At 44.2% G+C, this 19,129-nt stretch overlaps 1 protein-coding gene across 1 annotated transcript in view; it reads left to right on the top strand.

The window, feature by feature from the left end:
• PRIMA1 (proline rich membrane anchor 1) overlaps positions 1 to 19,129 on the top strand; it is a 54,904-nt gene that overhangs the window by 23,692 nt on the left and 12,083 nt on the right. Inside the window, exon 3 of the mRNA XM_068399793.1 lies at positions 9,791 to 9,920. Within this exon, the coding sequence (XP_068255894.1) occupies positions 9,791 to 9,920 (130 nt within the window). The remainder of the gene's footprint in view (positions 1 to 9,790; positions 9,921 to 19,129) is intronic.

Raw genomic sequence — 19,129 nt, 5'->3', positions numbered from 1 at the left:
CTGGAGATGAACTTGCTGCAAGTGGACTTCATCTGTTATTGAAGCTGTCATCCATCCCTGCTTTATATTCCTGCTGCATTGGCCTGGTCCCTCGAGTTAATGAAGGCTGTTAATAGATCTGGCTTTCTGTGCTTCCCATCCTGCGCCCTTTTTCCCCCCATATCTCTAAACAGGTAACAGTGTGTCCATCACTTTGAGGAGAACAGCCCTGGGAAGCCACGGTGCTGTGGGAATCTCGTATTTCATTGTATTTGCTGGATTTAATCCACTCAACACTGCTTTAGTGTCTGGAGCTCTCTTTTGGAGCTTGTTTTGTTTCTGCTTCTCAGGAGGAAGCAAGGGCGAAGCAGCAGCAGGCCTGTGAATCCCAGTCATTGTGCCCAGAAGCTGCAATGCTAAAGCACCTCCATGCTGGACATTTAAACATCATAGAATCAGAATGGTTTGGGCTGGAAGGGACATTTAAAGCTCATCTAGTCCAACCCCCCTGCCATGGGCAGGGACACCTTCCACTAGATCAGATTGCTCAAAGCTCCATCCAACCTCGCCTTGAACACTTCCAAGGGTGGGGCATCCACAACTTCTCTGGGCAAATATGTGCAAGCATAAGGCAGTGCACGTGACACCGTCTTGCTCGTCTAAGGTGGTCTGCTCCCAGTATCTCCTCTATGTCGTTTCGTATCTCCCAGGGGGCCGAGACTGTAGCTGCCATTGGAGTGCCAGGAGAGGGTCAGCCTGTGCCCACAGCCCCTCTGGCCAGCAGCTAGATGGGTTTGGTTATGACCATGGCTTATGAAGGGGGCAAAGAAGTTGCCCCATTGCAGCTGTGGCCAAATCCAGTTTATCTTTCTTCAGGGTTTAATTGTGTGTATGTGCTGCTGGCAACAGTGCTGACACCAGCTCATGTGGTTTGAGGCTGGACTTGCTCGGACTCCTCCTGTCTTGGACCCACCGTAGCTGAAATCTGGGAATGCCTCTACCTTCCCCTCCCTGAATCTGCTCACAGTCTTTGCTCTGCATTTGCTATGCAGTCTGGAGGCAGTGCAGAGGAGGATTATGGCCTCTTGCAGGCTGTCTCCGAGGCTGTGGCTGGCCAGTCAGGGATGGGGGCTGACCCAGCCCCCGGGGCTCCTGTTGATACCAGCGTTGTCTTTGGCATTTGATGTGATGTGCTCCTGCATCTACCCTTCAGCAGTTCAAGCGTGGCCGGGTGTGTTGTCTGCAGGCAACAACTGTGAAGGGAGGTTGATGCGGTGATTTTTGGACCTGCCAGGGAGACAGCGAAGTGCATCCATTCATATCTTATAGCTCCTATATCTTCAAAATGAATCATTTCAGACACATACAGAGGTGCGCCAAATGCAAGTGTTTGCCTTTACGTGTTCAGCTGATGTAAGGAATCTCAAGTGCAGGGATGAGAGAGAAGAAAAAAAGGAGTTGGTAGAGTTTCTCACATATTTTGTCACCAACAGTTACTAATAAATCCTGAGGAGCCACTCAGAATGCAAACACATTTAAGAAAACTATTGGCAGCAGTTTCATTTATATGGATGCATATGAATCCCCCTTTATATCCATACATTAAATATAAATATCTCATATATATATATATCCTTTCTACGTATATATGTGTGCTTGTACACATACATCTTTTGGGCCCCTCACTACAAGAAAGACATTGAGGCGCTGGAGTGAGTCCAGAGAAGGGCAACAAAGCTGGTGAAGGTTCTAGAGCACAAGTCTTATGAGGAGTGGCTGAGGGAACTGGGCTTGTTTTATCTGGAGAAAAGGAGGCTCAGGGGAGACCTTATCACTCTCTACAACTACCTGAAAGGAGATTTTAGCAAGGTGGGGGTCAGTCTCTTCTCCCAGGTATCAAGTGATAGGACAAGAGGAAACGGCCTCAAGTTGTGCCAGGGGAGGTTTAGATTGGATATCAGGAAAAATTTCTTCACCGAAAGGGTTGTCAAGCATTGGAACAGGCTGCCCAGGGAAGTGGTGGAGTCACCATCCCTGGAGGTATTTAGAAGACGTGTAGATGTGGTGCTTAGGGACATGGTTTAGTGGTGGACTTGGTAGTGCCAGGTTAACAGTTGGACTCGATGATCTTAAGGTCCTTTCCAACCAAAACGATTCTGTGATTCTATGATTCTGTGTATATGTATGCATCTATGTATATACATATATGTATGCATATATATTTTGTGTGTGTGTGTGTATATATATACAAACACCAAGGAAACCTGAGATGGTTAGACAAGCTGCTTCTTCATCTGTCAGTAGAAAATGGCAATCCTTCCTTCTGTGAGCTCCTCTTTGTACCTGATCACCAGCCTGAACATTGCCTTCTGCAGGCAGGTGTGGTTGCAACATGACTTTGAGCTCAGGCTTCCCTCCAGCCACACACAAGCCCCAGGGCCTGGGCATCAGAGCAGGTGTGAGGCTGGGGCGAGCGGAGGAGCCACTGCATGGCACACGTGCATGCATGGCTTTCTGCCCTGGGAGGAGGCACCAAGGCCCCCCGTCTCCTGGTCAGCCTCCTCTCCCCCATCCTCCCAGGAAATTTTCCCCTCAAATCCAAGAGTCGATGGGTATGGTTCGAAGGGAACACATACTTATGCCTGTTCCTGAAATGCCTTATAGAATAGCAGCTGAAGATCTATATTTGTATCAAGGTCTAGCAGTACCACAAACTTCATCAGAAGGCTCTTTTGAAGGATTTGTTTTTCCCGTGCTGGCAGCCTCTCGCTGTTAGCAGCCCTGGGTACACACGGCGTGTTCCTACCACGTGGGTTATCCAAACACATCTGTAGCAGTTTCTACGTGACGAAATGCAGCAAACAAAGAAGGGACACTTGGGCTGACACTGACTCACAGATCTCTCCACATTGCCCTGGGTTTAGTAACAAAACCTGCACCTGGAGAGCCCTCAGCCTCCAGGGCTCTGGGGGCTGAGCTCCTGACCTTCGGCAAAATTCTCGCAGCTGGGTGGACTTCTACTAGTTTCATAGAAGCATAGAATCACAGAATAGTTGGGGTTGGAAGGGACCTTTAAAGGTCATCTAGTCCAACCCCCCACAATGAGCAGGGACAGCTTCTAGTTAACATCACGAGCTCTTGACCCTTTTTTATTAGCTGCCTAAGAGCTTCATTCTGACGTACAGTTAAGTTAATCAGCATTAAGTTAATCAGCACTTACTTTGGGGTGAAGTTACACTGCTGGGGCGAGTGAAGGGCCTTACATGAAAGCAGAACTCAGGTGCAGCTCTGAAATCAGCTTTCTCAAAAAAGACGTAGGCATGTGATGGAGGCTCTCCTTGTTTCTCATCTTTTACACAACACAATGCTTGTAGAGTATCTGAGCCTTGGTGTCTGTGTGTGTGTAACTGTTCCTCTGTAGGGTTTCTCCTCCCAGAACCCGTTATTTCCCATTAATCAGGGGATTCATTGAACTCCTCTATTCCGCAGGGATTTGGATGAGACACCTTGATGTGAAGAGACCCAAACTTTAAAATCCCTCTCAATATTTAATTGGGCATGGAGAGCCCTGGGAGTCTTTTCATATACCTTGACATATGAAATCATATCTAAACCTCTCCACATTTTCTGGGCTTGTTCCTGCATCCCAGTGTGATAATGGCCGTAGGAACTAGTGGCTTCTCTCTGTCTTGCAAATGGCGATGCCAACATGCAAATTACAGGAATATATCAAAATAATAAGGCAAATAAGAGTGAAGATGAGACTAGAACCCCAAACCCTGCCATAGCCAGCAGATCAACCGGTCTCTCAAATATGTGACGTACATGGAGGTTGCTAGAAACACATTGCCTGCATCTCCAATTCCTTTTAAGTTCCAACCAAGACTGATAAAATACTTGAGGCCCTTGGAATATGAGCCTGCCTTTAAAATAAAATCCAGTCTCGCTTCCTAGCATGCTAATTAAAAGTGCATGGCTGATTCAGGCAGCCCTACAATAGCAAGAGGAGTGCTGCAGGCATAGAGATGGCAGGGTTTAGCCTGTTGTGAGTGTACAATATTAAAAATGGGCAGACGTCTCATAAAGATGATTATGCCAGCACTCTTGACCTTTCTGCAAGAACAGGAATAAAAGCAGGAGGAAAAGCAATAATCAGTTTTGATTTGTCTTGAAAGCACTCTTCCTTTTTTAGGCATGAAGTTACTGTTGCTGTAGAGAGGTGAGGGGAGTCACTGTCACCTTCCCACGTCACGTCAGTGCACACTCACCAGCTGCTTCGGACTGAGCCTGTGAGCAGATTGACACACTCAGACCTCAGCCAGAGACACCTCCCCTGGGACTGCACATGGGAGCACGGGTCACTGCCTCCCTTAGCTATTTTCCGGCTCATCCCTGTGTTTGGTTTGGTTTGGGTTTGTTTTGTTTTGCTCTGTGAGAGCTGGTGGAAAGGGATGCCCTGATGCAGGCTCCCTGCCTCAGCATCACTGCTGTGGGCTGCGCAGAGGCACCAACTCAGCCCAGCATAACCCCCATGTTGGAGCACTTACTCTCTCCTGACAGACTTGGTGGTATTACTTTCTAATGTCCCAGCATTCCCATGCAAAGAGCGATTAGCCTACAACCCATATTGCAATGGAAAGAAATAACCCTAATCAAAACAAATTATGGGAGTACTAGATTTCCAAAATCTGAGCTTTATAAAGTACAGCCATGACCACTAAAGAAAACCTGCGGGCGTATCCAAGGATTCCAAGTCCTGTTTCTATATTCTGTTGCAGGCAGTACAAGTATGTGTCACTTCTATAACATATACAAAACGATTTAATGCTTAATCCAGAAGATTAAAACAGCTTCATCACTGGTGGGTTTTTTTTTTGTTTTGGTAGCTCAGGGCAATTTTGAGAGTGACCCACTCTGAGATTTGCTAAAAAGAAATCAGACACTTCTTTTTAATTTTATGGAAACTTCCTTTCCAGTGACACAACCTCTATTTTTGTGCCTGGACATTGAGGGAAATCCCCTGTAGCTGAGCTAATCTTTGCTGGTATGCACATTTCTGGCTAGAGCCATGTGTGTACAGATACCTGCTAACATTAGAACTGGAGCTCTCTTTATGCTGAGCCTTCAAAACAAATTTAGTCAAAGAAGGCAAGTGTATAAGATTTTTGTAGTACTGAAATAGTTTGCAGGATGCCTTTGCTCTAAAAGTACTTTTCCGTGCATTTGTTTTCAATAAGTTGTATCCAGCCGCCCACTATAGGTCTGAAATGGGTCTGTTTGTTCCTTGTGTTTATTTAGGCCTGGTGCTGGCAGGAATAGGAGAAGGTGTTGGCCCTCTAAGAGTAAACCTAACCAGCATTTGTACTTCATAAATTTTAAGGCCAAGGGGAAAAAGGCATCGTGCTCACGTGGGCTTTGTAGAGATAGAGCGTTTTCTTTACTTACTTGAATTTATTCTGAGTCCAGTCTCTTTAGCTGGATTTAGACTTCTTTTAGGAAAAATGAAAAGTCTACCTTAAATAAATTTTTAGTGAAATCTCCACCAGAGCTGATAGACCATTGTAATGGATAATTACCCTTAATGATAGTAATTATCCTATTTCTAATCTAAATATGCTTAGTCTCACTTGTAGTGGAGTACATTCCTGAGTAATTTACAAACTCTACCAGTATCCATCACCCTATTTTGGGGGGAATGGGGGGAGTTGCTGTTAAAAAACACATTCTCTCAGCAGTGGCTTTCCATTTTTAGTTAGATTTTGAGACATACCAGTTCTCTGGCATTTAACTCAATTTATGTGTGCCACACTCACCGTATGGCTTTATAGTTTTATAACGCCAGCGTCACGTGTAATTAAGTCAAATATCATACCAAAGGCTGTAGTTATCACACCAGCACTAATACGTCTATTTACCAAACCAGTAGTCTCCTTAGAAAATATCTAGTTAGTTTGACAAGATGTGTTTTCCTACACCTATGCTGTTTAGCATCAATTATTTATTTTAATATTTTATTAATTGAATGAGATCTTCATTATTTTGTCAAGATTTCTGTCAGGATGACCGGCTGTGATTGATTAGCTCACCCTGCTTATCTTCTTTAAAATGTCATCACTTTCCTACCACTTTCTACCCAACGGTGTGTTCAATGTGCAGAACAACACTTCAGGACTTAGGAGAAAAAGCACATTTTCCTTGAGTTGTTTTGCACTGTGAAAATCACTTTCTCCATTCAGCTGATTTTGAGACCAGTGAAGAGCAGCCAGGAATGAGTCAAACCAGGAGGCAATCACTCTCTGAGCAGCTGAAGCTGCTCACATGAGACCAGTGATGGGTGCCGAGGGAGCAAACACCATGGCCGGGCTGGCCAGCCCTCAGCTCTTGGTAACCCTGCTGTGATGACCAAGGGACTCCCTGCGTCCAGGGGTGTCCTCCACCCCCCAAATACGCCGTTGCAAATGGCAGCAGTATGTGGCTTCTTGTTTCTTTACATGACGAGGGAAAGGGCAAAATTTGGTTCTGAAACCATACACCTTCTGGGGGTTTATCATGGGTTTGAAAGAGGTGGTACAAAGAAGGAGGCAACCACGAGGACTGAAGTGTTTTCCTACATTTTGTCAAAGGTTTTGTAAGATGATGAAACAACTGGACATTGCTATTGTTATAGGTAGTGTGGGCCATCTTCTGCTCAGTGTTTTTTATAATAATTTCAGTATCTCCTTAGAGGAGTGTTTGGGACCCATGTCTGCACTCCTCCAGGGAGTGCCCAAGAAATGCATGGCTATTCCATGCAAAGTGGCACCGTTGCAAGAGAGTGCTGCAGGTGTCCTCACCCCAGGATAATCTCTGATCATTGAGAGCATGACACATGTGAGCTCAGCCCCTCCAAGGTGCAACCTGTTTTTTCTACACTGCAGGTGATGAGCTGGGGCCTGGGATCCAGGCACAGGACAGAGAGCCTCCCCAGCTGTGGGCTGCCCCAGGGAGCAGAGCTGTGAGCCCCAGTCCAAGGGGATGCAGACATCAACACCTCCCTAACTTCAAGAGCTCAGTGTGGGGCTCACCAAGAGGCACCTCCCTGAGGACATGGCACTTCCCAGGCACCTTGCTGGCTCTTTGGGAAGTTCCCCTCTTGGCTGACTTTCTCAGCAGCATGCAGAGGCATCCATGCAGGCCAGGCTTGGGCTTGCCATTAGCACAAGGGGATTAAACACAGTTCTGCTCTTCCTCAGAGGGTAATTGTGAGGAGAAAGGCATTAAGGATGTAGAAATGCCATGGTAATGAGAGCTATGTGAATGCATACAGAGAAAGGCAGAAAAGAGCATGTAACTAGGAGCTTATTGGAAAAAGAGTGGACATTTTAAGGAAAACAAGATAACGTAGCACTGCAATAATACGGGGTAGAAATAGAAAAGAATTTTTAAAGCTGTATAAATCCACCAGCCACTAAGAAACAGGCTTCTATAGGTTCCAATGTGCTTTCTTGTGCTTCTTTCTTAGTGCCTGGTCTGGACAGTGGGGAAGGGAACTGAGCCAGGTGGATTAGGAGTCACCTCCACATCAGCAATTCTTATTTTCTTGTCATTAATAACTACATATAGGCTGTCAGAAGTCATATTCGCTATTCAATCCTGCATATATCTGTTTATTCTCCATGTAAAAATACTATGATAAACTATCAAGGAGCACATGGTGCACAGGCATGTGACAAGCCTTGCTTTATACCCTGTCTCTGCCATTTGTCAGTCTCATTTATTGTGTCAAGGAGCAACACAGTCTCACCATCTCGTTTTGCTTTATAACTAGTTTGGTTGATCCTGCCTTTGAGGAAGAACAAGGACTAGACAAGGATAGCCATACTTGCCCCATTTTTTATGATCTCATCTAATTTTACATGGCATCTGCTGATGGATGTGTTTCCTTTGATTTCACTGCAACCTTTTGTGTTTTCAGGACAACATTAGGAGGGTAGAGTTGGCCCTGAGATTGCCTGCTCCTTCACGCAAACATTTTGTCATCTTTGAAATGCTTTCTGTTCTGGAGTCTTAGAAAATAACAATATTGAAAACTTTCAGAGAGTATTAAAAACATTAGCTTTATCACAACACAATAAATTGTTCCATCACCCACTGAAAACTGACTTCTGCAGCTGACATAGTAATGAAGTAGAAATTCATTTGCTGAGATAGTGTGGGAGCGGACACATTGTCAGAAGAGGAGCCAGGAACCACTAGTTCTTCAAATCACTTAATTTTTCAGCATTATTTTTCTCTTCCATAGGAAAAAAATAACAAAACACCAAAAACCCCACCCTCACAGTCAATATATGTACAATAAATTGAAGGCAATATTTGCTAGACAAGTGTGATCACAGTGATAGCACGTATTGAAGGCTGACGCGTGTGAGCAAGATAGGACCTCTTATGTGGCACCAAATGCTGAACTGCCTATACGTTATGAAGCTATTGACTTTATTATTTTGGTTGCTTCTTATAGTACTTTACCGGGTCTTTTTCTGAGGTGCTCCTGCAGATTTCTTGGGTTGAATGTTGCCAATTCTTCCATAGATCATGCAGCTGGAAAAAAAAAATCTTTTCTCAGTAATTGTGTACTTCAGGATTTGACCTAATGAGTGTTAACTAAGAGTGTCATTTCCTAATCAAACACAGGGGGCACAGGAGATGACAGATCACAATAAATGATGCAAGTGTGATGACATGTTTTAACTTGTGCAGCTATTTGTGAGGTGTATAACAGGAAGTTCAGAATATAGGATATATCAGATCAAATAATTAGACTCAAAAAAAAAGCCTTTTGCTATATTTAATTCTCTCCCCTACTTAACTGAATATGTAGATTTAGACAGTTCCATTGACTGATACATTATTATACTTCATTTAAGGTGACCCAGATTCTCATGGAGTTTACATGGTTGCGCACACTGCGTTAAGGGTCTCTTCCCCCAGTGCAATACAGTGGTACTGCTCATGGCGTTGTCTGTTGCTCACCATCCTTCAGGAAATAAGTGTCCCCTCAAAGCATGGGAAAGGGAATATGGCCCTGAAGGGAAATATTTTAACTAAATGCCACCAGTACTCCTTCTGATGCAAAATATTGCTCATTTTGAGTGGTACTTACGTAGACAATTCGAGCCCTAAATAGAATAAGAAAACTTTAATAATAATTGCTTATATTTTTCACGAGTTAACGTTCCTTAATATTAACACTTCTTAACTATTGGACTTACAATTCAAAGACCATGCAACAGGAAAGAAGCTTGTCAACTATAGTCCTCTAAAAGCAATTAATAAATGTAATAAAATTCCTGTTCTTTTAACCAAATCCCCCTTCCTCGCTCCAAGGTTACAATGATAGCAGCTGCAATACTGATTGGTAGGCACTGCTGCAGCTCCCTGATAAACCTCCCCTAATGGGGTTTGAAAGCCTACCCTTATCAGTGTAACATCTCTCTCTCAAGCTAAATCTGATGCAGCAGGAGATGGCAAATGCAGAGGGAGAAGAGGTTTCCCATGGGCAGCAGAGCTGAGCCTTTCTCCCTCCTGCTAAGCACCAGGTTGTGGACAGCACTGACACAGAGAGCTTGGTCATCTGGGAACCATGACGAGAAATATCTAGTACCAAACAGAGGAGTCGATTGCTTGGAAGAAAAACAAGTCCTAAATGTGAAATAACCTCTTTGCATGTATCTGTGGCCCTGGCATGGTGCTATTGCATGGGTGACTGAAGCGTATCTGATTATACACTGTTCATTTGGGACAACTCATGTATTTTTCCACACTCTTTTTACAGCTCCCAAGTCTACCTTTTGTCCCACTGAAGAGACGTGGTGGCCAGGCCTGGTTATTATCATTGCAGTATGCTGCGCCACACTAGTGTTCCTCTTCGTAGTTGTCATCATTTGCTACAAAGCCATAAAAAGGTAAGGCTCCAGGTGCTTTTACTGTGCTTAGGGCAATGCAACCCCACAAAGGCTGACCCAAGACTTGTTTTGTTTAAAGGCATCGTAAAGGCAAAATGCATCCTGTAATCAACGTGTGTTTTCATTGGAAAGTCACTTTATGTACCATATCCTGCCTGTGTCAAGGGTGAAGTTCAATGCACAGTCATGGGCATGGGGAGGAGAAAAACTAGAAATGGGACAGAGCCACAATGTTCAGATTAATAAGAACTTCCCTGAAGTCAAATTGCTGCAGGTTGCTGGGGAATGTCGATAGCTTTGGCTTGGCCAGGTGTAGAGGTAGGAAACGCTGTCCTGTCCACTTCTGGTAGTATTCAAAATTTACATGTGGGATGTGAGATTTTTGACCCAGGCCCATCCCTAATTGTAGCATTTCAAATTGATGTAAGCTCTTTTAACTCGAACTCTACGGTAATTTGTGTAGTTTTTTCATTTGGGGAATCTACTTCTAATTTATTCTTGCTTCAAAATTACCGTCTACAGAATCAAATTCAAAACCTGTCTTAATGTAAAAGCCTATGTGAAGCCTGTGTATGACACGGTGTGTAACAATCATTTCAGCTCACTGTCCTTGCAATAGGTGTGCTTGCATAGGCCTCCGGTAGTTAGAAAGTATTGACTTCAGTTACATAGAAAAATGGGAGTGGGAATAATTTCTTCACCTAAATAACGTTTCATATTTCTGATGGAAAAAGTCAAAAGTTGAACATTTCTGTATGAAGGCTCCAACTGCAAGTCCAAAGCATTGATTTAGAGAAGAAAGTAACTTGTGGGAATTGTAGCCCAGATGGATGGAGTTTCTTTTCTCCTCTATTGGCTTCAGTATGGCTCTGACAACACCCTGCAGTTGTGGCTTCATGTTGTCACTGTTTTATACCAAGGGAATCTCGGGGAGGAGCTGTTAGTACAGCTGAGTGATCCAGCCTGCAGTAGAGAATGGAATATGCAATCCATAACTCTCATGAGATACTGCAGTGACATCTGAATCGCAGCTTGGATTAAATGATGTTTTTTTTCAAATTTGTGATTTTTGAGTGATATTTTTTGGGGGAAAAAAAAGGAAAAGAAATGAAAATACCTTTCATGAAAAATGTTATCTGCATGCAAAGCAATTGCAAGATTTTCGGTGAGCCTCAGCAGACATATGTCAATGGTGGAGCACTGCACAAGCTTTGTGGTTGTCTGAAAAATTTATGCAGGATTTGAAGGATAGTGTATCCAAGACCATCAAAAAGGGAGAATTCAAATGAGAAGACAGAAGTCTGTATTTAATTTCTTATTACATTTCCATAAGTATCTTTGCTATTCTAGTTTAGCTAAAATGAATGCTTATTTTTTTGAGGAGTTGGAAAGCTTTCACTCTAGTGACTACACTTAAAAAATTATCTATGGAGGACTGAAATTGGAGTCTAGTTGGACTGGTACAATAGCGCATAATCTCTTACTTGTAGTTCCTAATCTACTAGTGGCTGCTCATAGGGGACTGGTCCAATTCCATGTGGAGAGTTGTATTAGTTTCAAAAAGAGCTATTGTATTTGTCTTCCTAGTGCCAAATTGTGCATCATTTCTGCCAAGGCTGCAAAATATACCTACAGGAGCAAAATATACTCTTCAGGGCAACTTGTGCCTATTGAGGAATTGCTCTTCAAATCTGCTGTGATGCTGGTAGATGGGAGGAACAGAAAAGAATTTTAAACTGGCAAATTTAGAGCTGCCTTGAAAAGGCTTTGGGAGTTCACATAACAGTCTCATGCTTCATGTCAGTGAAGAATAATACCGCTACTTGATGAAGACACCTATAATTTGTCAACAGTGTGAATATCAACATACCAGTCAGCTACTTGAACAGGCATTAGGCTCAGAGAAAAGTGAAAATTCCTCTTAGATCTTCTTAATGTTGACATTCACGCTGCTGACAAAAGCTGAGCTGAAAACTGCTCAGATGTGGGATGGACAGCTATAAAAGAAGTCTTATTAATTATATTTTTACAGAGTAACTAGAGCATTTCTTTTCATCAATGAGTCCTTCCTAAAACAGCTCTGCTAAAAGGATGCCCTAAAGTGCCTGGCAGCATTCCCCAGTAGTTCAGGTTCCTTGATCCACTGTAAAAGGTATCTATTGATAAACGCTGGGAAATAAGACGCTTCACAAGAGAAGCATCTCTGCCTTTGACACAGAGTATTATCACATATTGTTTAGCTGAATTGGCTTTAGCTAGTGTGAGAAATCCTCCACTCTATTTTTTGCTGGGAGGTAGAGGTGGCTAGAGAAAGAGTAAGAGGATTAATCTGGGTGATGCTGGAGCCAAGAGTCCCTTCAGCGTGTTCCTAGCCTCCAGCTCCATAACAGTGCTCTGCCCTGTCCTTTCTCACACCCCCCTCCCACCAGCTCTCCTCTGCAGTTTTCCTCCCGGGCCCTCGTTCCTGCGCATTTCCTGGAATTGGGACCTCTGTCATTGCAGCATCTCCCACAAATCTGTCTCCCACTTCCACTGAAGAGATGCTGAATAGTGAAATAACAGCAGTCATCTGGTTGTAGGGTGTAGCAAGAGTTAAATGTTTCAGTAGGGAAGTGCAGACAGAGATTTATTTGCACAGAGCTTGGATCTGTTGTATTAATCCCTCACTTTCATAAGGATCAAATTTGAAGTAGAAAGAAAAAGAAAAATCCTATTGTGCTTAATTTTAAATCTCATTTACTGGTTTCAAAGGGCCAGACCTAACAAACTCTCTCATGTCTGCTTTTCTGTAGCAGGAAGAGAGGGAGTGAGTGTCCTCGAGGTATCATAACTCAATTGTATTTTTATTCAATCTGTATAAAAACTGTTTCTCCTGGGGAGGTTTGGTTTCCCTCATAAAAGCTAAAACTTCAGCATATCACCAATTTTAGGCACTGAGGCTTTTTGTGATAAAATACAACCTAGTGGATTGGTGCTTCTTTGTATAAAATAACTACCAGAACCAAGCAAGCATGCTGCTACCTCCATCCCTGCATCTCCCCTGGAAATACTCAGGTTCTCCCAATACGAAACGGTCATGAGAAATGCTGAAATCCATTCCAGTGGATGGATTTGACCTCTCTGATCCATGAGGGAACTAGTACCAAAATGTGTCAATCAATCAGCTTTAATACTCCAAGACCTGCTAGACAGGTTAAACTCTTGGGAAGACACATGGGGTGATTCTTCAAAGGCTCTTAAAGCAGCCTCTGAATGTCCTATGATGTGTGATGCTGGTGTCTGCGGTGTTGAACACTACAGATGTGAGTACAGATGTATGCTGCTGCATAAATCAAGCACCAGAGGAGATCACACGTGATATTGGGTTGTGCTGCAGCGTGGTTACACACATGGTGACAGCACCCTCATTTTGGCAGTGGAGGAACAGCTATTTTCCCTGGTCTTGGTGACAGAGGGGTATTTCCTCTTTGAAAAAAAAGTAAATTTTCTCTTGAGAAACTTTTCCATGGCACATTAGAAAAAACTAAAGGATTGGCACTTAGCACTGGCAACAATCACACTCTGTGACATTTGTAGATTTCTAGGACAGGCTTAATCACTGGCTAGGGCTCAGACCCACTGTAAGCAGTGGGACTTTTCTGCTCATTTCGTGGATAAGAAAAGTGATCAGCGATTCCCGTAACACATAGCAAGAGCAGACAAGCAATCGGTTCAAAATCTGGAATACCTCCAGGTATTTCTCTGCCATGTATCTGTCTGTAAAAACCTGCCATTCTTTCTCTTTCCCTGGAAGACTGTCAGCAAGAAGTAAAAGCAAGAGGTCCAAGGACAATTCATAAACCAGCACAGGCTGGAGGAAGCTGGATTGTTTCAGTATTACATGGTTTGTGGACTTGCGCAAGTGCAGCGTGAATACCAGCAGCTCTAAGAAATCTTCATCTGGTGTAAATCAGTGCGGATTCAAAAACGATCAGTGGTGCTCGATCCAATCAGCTCTGGAGGTGGCTGTCTCATAGGCTTTTTATTAACATCTCCAAGCACCTGAGTAATAGTAAGAGTAAAACTGGAGGGAAGTGGGAAGTGAACATAGTAAAGAGGATTAACGAGAGTTGTTTGGTAAATAAGCAACTGAGATGAGGGAGAGAGGGACCTGCAGTATGTAATCCTATTTCTGCAGCTCACTGGTGTGTCAGTGTCTGTAAGGAGAGTAAGATATTTACATAAATGGGAAAAATAAATCCCTGGCTTGCTGTATAAAATTAAGATGCTGGAGCCATCTCTCAGACCTCAAAGGGGAAAGCAAAGCTGAGCATCCAGGTCTCTGTGCCAGCTGATGTGCCAGCTAAGCGACCTGTCAGGAGGTGTTTCAGATGGTTTTCCAACCTGTGAAAAACCTGTACTTAGTGTCTCCAGAACATCCATACAGTCTGAGATGACCCATGAGCAGCCCATTGTGCCTAGGGATGTGACACCTTGGCTCTGCTGGATTTTATGTAGGATGGATACCTCTGCTCTCAGATGTACCACAGGGTTTGCTGCCAAAGAGCCCTCTTGCTAAGTCAGCAGAGAAAGCAGGCTGATGATAGCAAAGTTTTATATGATATACCTTTTACTCACTATTCTAACTTTGTCAAGCCAGTGTTTTGTATATGTCCCATAGCTTGAGAGAAAGGTACCATAAATGCCTACATATGCACTTCCTTAAATAGGTGCTGAGTTCACCTTCAAATAATAATTAAATGGAAGAAAACATTGTACTGAAATAAAATGACAGGTCATATTTAAACTGTCTTAAAATTCATTGCTCAGGTGTTTTCTAGGGTATTCAGCATTAGTGTGTGATTTATGGACCCTATATACTGCAAGGTCTAGTTTCAGTAGAGGGAGCAATGTTCAGAAAGTTGGTTTTGTTTGACAAAATGAGGCTGGTGCTTGCAAGGGAAAAACACGGAGGCTTGTTTAAGGAGGGTAAAAAGTGGGATTTGGGGCTGTGTTGAGCTGCTGTGTCTGGAAGAGTGTGTCCCATGGTGCAGGGGTGTATGTCACAGAATCACAGAATCAACCAGGTTGGAAGAGACCTCTGGGATCATCGAGTCCAACTGTTGCCCTGACACCACCCTGTCGACTAGACCATGGCACTAAGTGCCATGTCCAGTCTTTTCTTAAACACATCCAGAGATGGTGACTCCACCACCTCCCTGGGCAGCCCATTCCAATGTCTAATAACCCTTTCTGTAAAGAAATTGTTCCTAATGTCCAACCTGAACCTCCCCTGGTGAAGCTTGAGGCTGTGTCCTCTTGTCCTATCACTAGCTGCTCAGGAGAAGAGGCCGACTCCCACTTCACTACAACCTGCCTTCAGGTAGTTGTAGACTGCAATAAGGTCACCTCTGAGCCTCCTCTTCTCCAGGCTAAACAACCCCAGCTCCCTCAGCCATTCCTCGTAGGACAGACCCTCCAGAGCCTTCACCAGCTTGGTTGCTCTCCTCTGGACTCGCTCCAACACCTCAACATCTTTCTTGAAGTGCGGGGCCCAGAACTGGACACAGTATTCAAGGTGCGGCCTCACCAGTGCCGAGTACAGAGGGACGATCACTTCCCTAGACCGGCTGGCTACTCTATTCCTAATAGAGGCCAGGATGCCATTGGCCTTCTTGGCCACCTGGGCACACTGCTGGCTCATGTTTAGCGGGCTGTCGATCAGCACCGCCAGGTCTCTTTCCGCCGGGCCACTTTCTAACCACTCTTCCCCCAGCCTGTAGCACCGCATGGGGTTGTTGTGGCCCAAGTGTAAGACCCGGCACTTGTTCTTGTTGAAACTCCTGCCGTTGGTCTCGGCCCATCTATCTAACCTGTCCAGATCCCTCTGTAGGGCCTTCCTACCCTCCAGCAGATCGACACTCCCACGCAGCTTGGTGTCATCTGCAAATTTGCTGAGGGTGCACTCAGTCCCTATGTCTAGATCATCTATAAAGATATTGAACAGCACCGGCCCCAGAACTGAGCCCTGCGGAACACCGCTAGTGACCGGCCACCAGTTGGACTTTGCCCCATTCACCACCACTCTCTGGGCTCGGCCATCCAGCCAGTTTTTAACCCATTGAAGAGTCCACCCATCCAAGCCCCGGGCAGCTAGTTTGTCTAGGAGGATGCTGTGGGAGAGTGTGTCGAATGCCTTACTGAAGTCTAGATAGACTACATCCACAGCCCTGCCCTCAACTACTAAGTGGGTCACTTGGTCATAGAAGGAGACCAAGTTGGTCAAGCAGGACCTGCCTTTCATGAATCCATGTTGGCTGGCCCTGATGCCCCGATTGTCCTGCATGTGCCGTGTAATGGCACTCAGGATGATCTGTTCCATCACCTTGCCTGGCACCGAGGTCAGGCTGACAGGCCTATAGTTCCCTGGATCATCCTTCCGACCCTTCTTGGTAGATGGGCGTTACATTTGCTAATTTGCAGTCAGCTGGAACTTCTCCAGTTAACCAGGACTGCCGGTAGATAATCGAGAGTGGTTTGGCAAGTTCATCTGCCAGTTCCTTCATTACTCTAGGGTGAATCCCACCCGGGCCCATAGCCTTGTGGGTGTCCAACTGGCACAGCAGGTCACTAACCATCTCCTCCTGGATTACGGGAGGTTCACACAGCCCCCCGTGCCTAACTTCAGGCTCTGGGGGCTGAGTGTCCTGAGGACAACTGGTTTGACATTAAAGACCGAGGCAAAGAAGGCAATGAGCACCTCTGCCTTTTCCTCATCCCCTGACACTACACTACCCTCCTCATTCAGCAAGTGGTGAAAGCAGGCCGTGGCCCCACATCTTGCCCAGCCCATTTTGTACCACTCACTCCCCCAAAGAGCAAGGACTGTGTAGTCCTCCACATGGCCATCTCCTATGAGAAGCACTGACACTGAGCAGAATCTAGTCCAAAATCATTACTAATTGCAACAAAACAATGCTTTTCCATGGGGGGAGAGAAGACAATACAGTGTCCTGAACTTAATCACTTTGAAGTGGATATTCGTGGCATGGTTGATGGCAGACAGGTCAAGATGCATTGAGATTGTTAATCTTTTCTCCCTGACACATTAGAAGGGTTTGTACTGAAATGGTGCCTTAATTCTCAGCAGATGGCTGGAAAGACAGTAATTACTTAGAAGATAAAGTGAGATAGTTGGTGGAAAAGCTGGGTTAAAAAGTACTGTTTGAGTGGGGGACACTCAAAGGGTCTACGGGGGCAGATCTGTGTGCCTTTGATGCAATTCCCTGATGTCAAACCAGTTTATCTCTGCAAAAGGGGTCAAATCCTAAGAAGTGCCATTCAAAAGGGAATATGGTCTTCATCACGAAGACCCAGGACTGTCACTGAGGGCAGTTGAAAGAAAGACAAACTTCAAAATTTTGGAAGAGCAAGGAAAAGACAGTCCACACTGTAGCCTGATTTTTTTTTTCACTGGCTGAATGTTGATGCTTATCAACAACAGGATTGGCATGTACTGCTGAACACCAGTGTCCAGGTCTTCTGCCACCTCTAACCAAAGCCCAACATCCCCATGTGTTGCTTCACCTCTATGCCTAATCATCTCCCAGTGGTGAATTTGTTCCCATCGTTGGAATGAGGTTGCAGATGATCTACTAATAGAAATTTAAATACCCTGAGCAACCAGTCTTTCTGCAGGAGATCCCATTTTTTTTTAACCATCAAGAAATGAGTTCATAGAATCAACAGAATGGTTGAGGTTGAAAGGAACAGCTTGAGATCATCTAATACAAACTCCTGCTCTAACGTAGTCAGCTAGAACAGATTGCCCAGGAATGTGTCCAGCTGGGTTTTTAATATCTCTGCAGATGGAGACCCCACAACCTCTCTGGGTTCTTGTTGGTTTTCTTGTGTTCTTTCAAAGCTATCACTATTTATTATACTAAATGTAGCTCTGCTTGATGAAAGCTAAGTACTAGTACAAGGAAAATCAGTTGTTCTTCCAAACAGTATTGAAGTATGGATGTTGGTTGTCCAACAATTTCCAGGGAAGTATATATGAGACAAGCTGTTGAACAGCTTTACAACTTCGCCCAAGGCCCCTGGAGATGACAGACCTCTGCTGTATTCATCCAGTGGCATCATTGGGGATTTTGGACAGGGGACTAATGGCGCTGCCCAATGTTTTTCTGGTGCATCAAGACAAAAAAGGGTTGACCTAATTTTTTAAGTAAATAGCAAAATTATTGCTACTACTTGTTAGCAGGTTCATTTGACAGATCAAGGGGCTGATGAGTAAACTGGATAACATAGCCTTTCATTGGAGAGAAGGCTGAGCCAAGCTGCACAGGCAGTTTGCCTTTTTTGGCAAAAAAAGCCAAACGCTTTTTGGCAAAAAAAGCAAAAGCTTGCTTTGCTATTGCCTGTGCAGTACGTGTTGGTCAGATAAGCAGGAGGATCTGCTCTTCAGTGCTGTCAGTCTGGGAATTCTATAAGCACTACATGTTCGCATAACTATTATAGGGCAGGATTCCTCTGTCTTTTTTAAGTTGTACCAAAGTCACATTCTGCTAGGGAGAAAGTTTGCTGTCATAAATGGATAAAATGCCCCGCTGTTTCTCATAACTGGGAACACTAAAAGCCTTCAGCAGGCTTTAGCCTTTGGCATAAAGCAAGTGGTCCAAGCATTTCACAGAATACTCTCCTATGGATCATTTTTCATGTGTTCACTCCTAATTTGTGATGTATTGACAAAGATGCCAACAGAAATCTGTAGAGCATTATGGTCTATCCTGTCATCAATTAACTTTTCACTGTGACCAGAAACAAACTTGCCATTTTTCTGTTTTCTACTGCAGATGAGGGTACCACATTGAATCGGCAGAAGTCTTGCAATAGATTCAAGTATTGTACAGTTACTGCCTCAGTGTGATTCTGTAATAGCCACGGGTGGGTTTTACAGGCTCGTGCCGGAATATAACGCTCATGCTGGTCTAATTGTATTGGTTGAAATATTCATGATTTACCCCAGTGCAATTAGAAGATACAAGTGGATACTAGAGCTTTGAAATATGTAGGAGAGCTGCCAGGTTTAGCCTGAGCTTTTTATTACTTCTTTTTCCTGAAGCCATAACTTCAGGAAGTAATCTGAGTAAATGAAGTAATCTGAGTAAATACCTGAAAAGCCACAGCTGTGGCTGAAATGTACCCAGAACAGTGTGCAGGGACAC

Source organism: Nyctibius grandis, chromosome 4, assembly GCF_013368605.1.
Source record: "Nyctibius grandis isolate bNycGra1 chromosome 4, bNycGra1.pri, whole genome shotgun sequence".
Taxonomy (NCBI): Eukaryota; Metazoa; Chordata; class Aves; order Nyctibiiformes; family Nyctibiidae; genus Nyctibius; species Nyctibius grandis.
The sequence above is the reverse complement of the archived record's forward strand: the minus strand, read 5'-3'. Positions and strand labels throughout refer to the sequence as shown.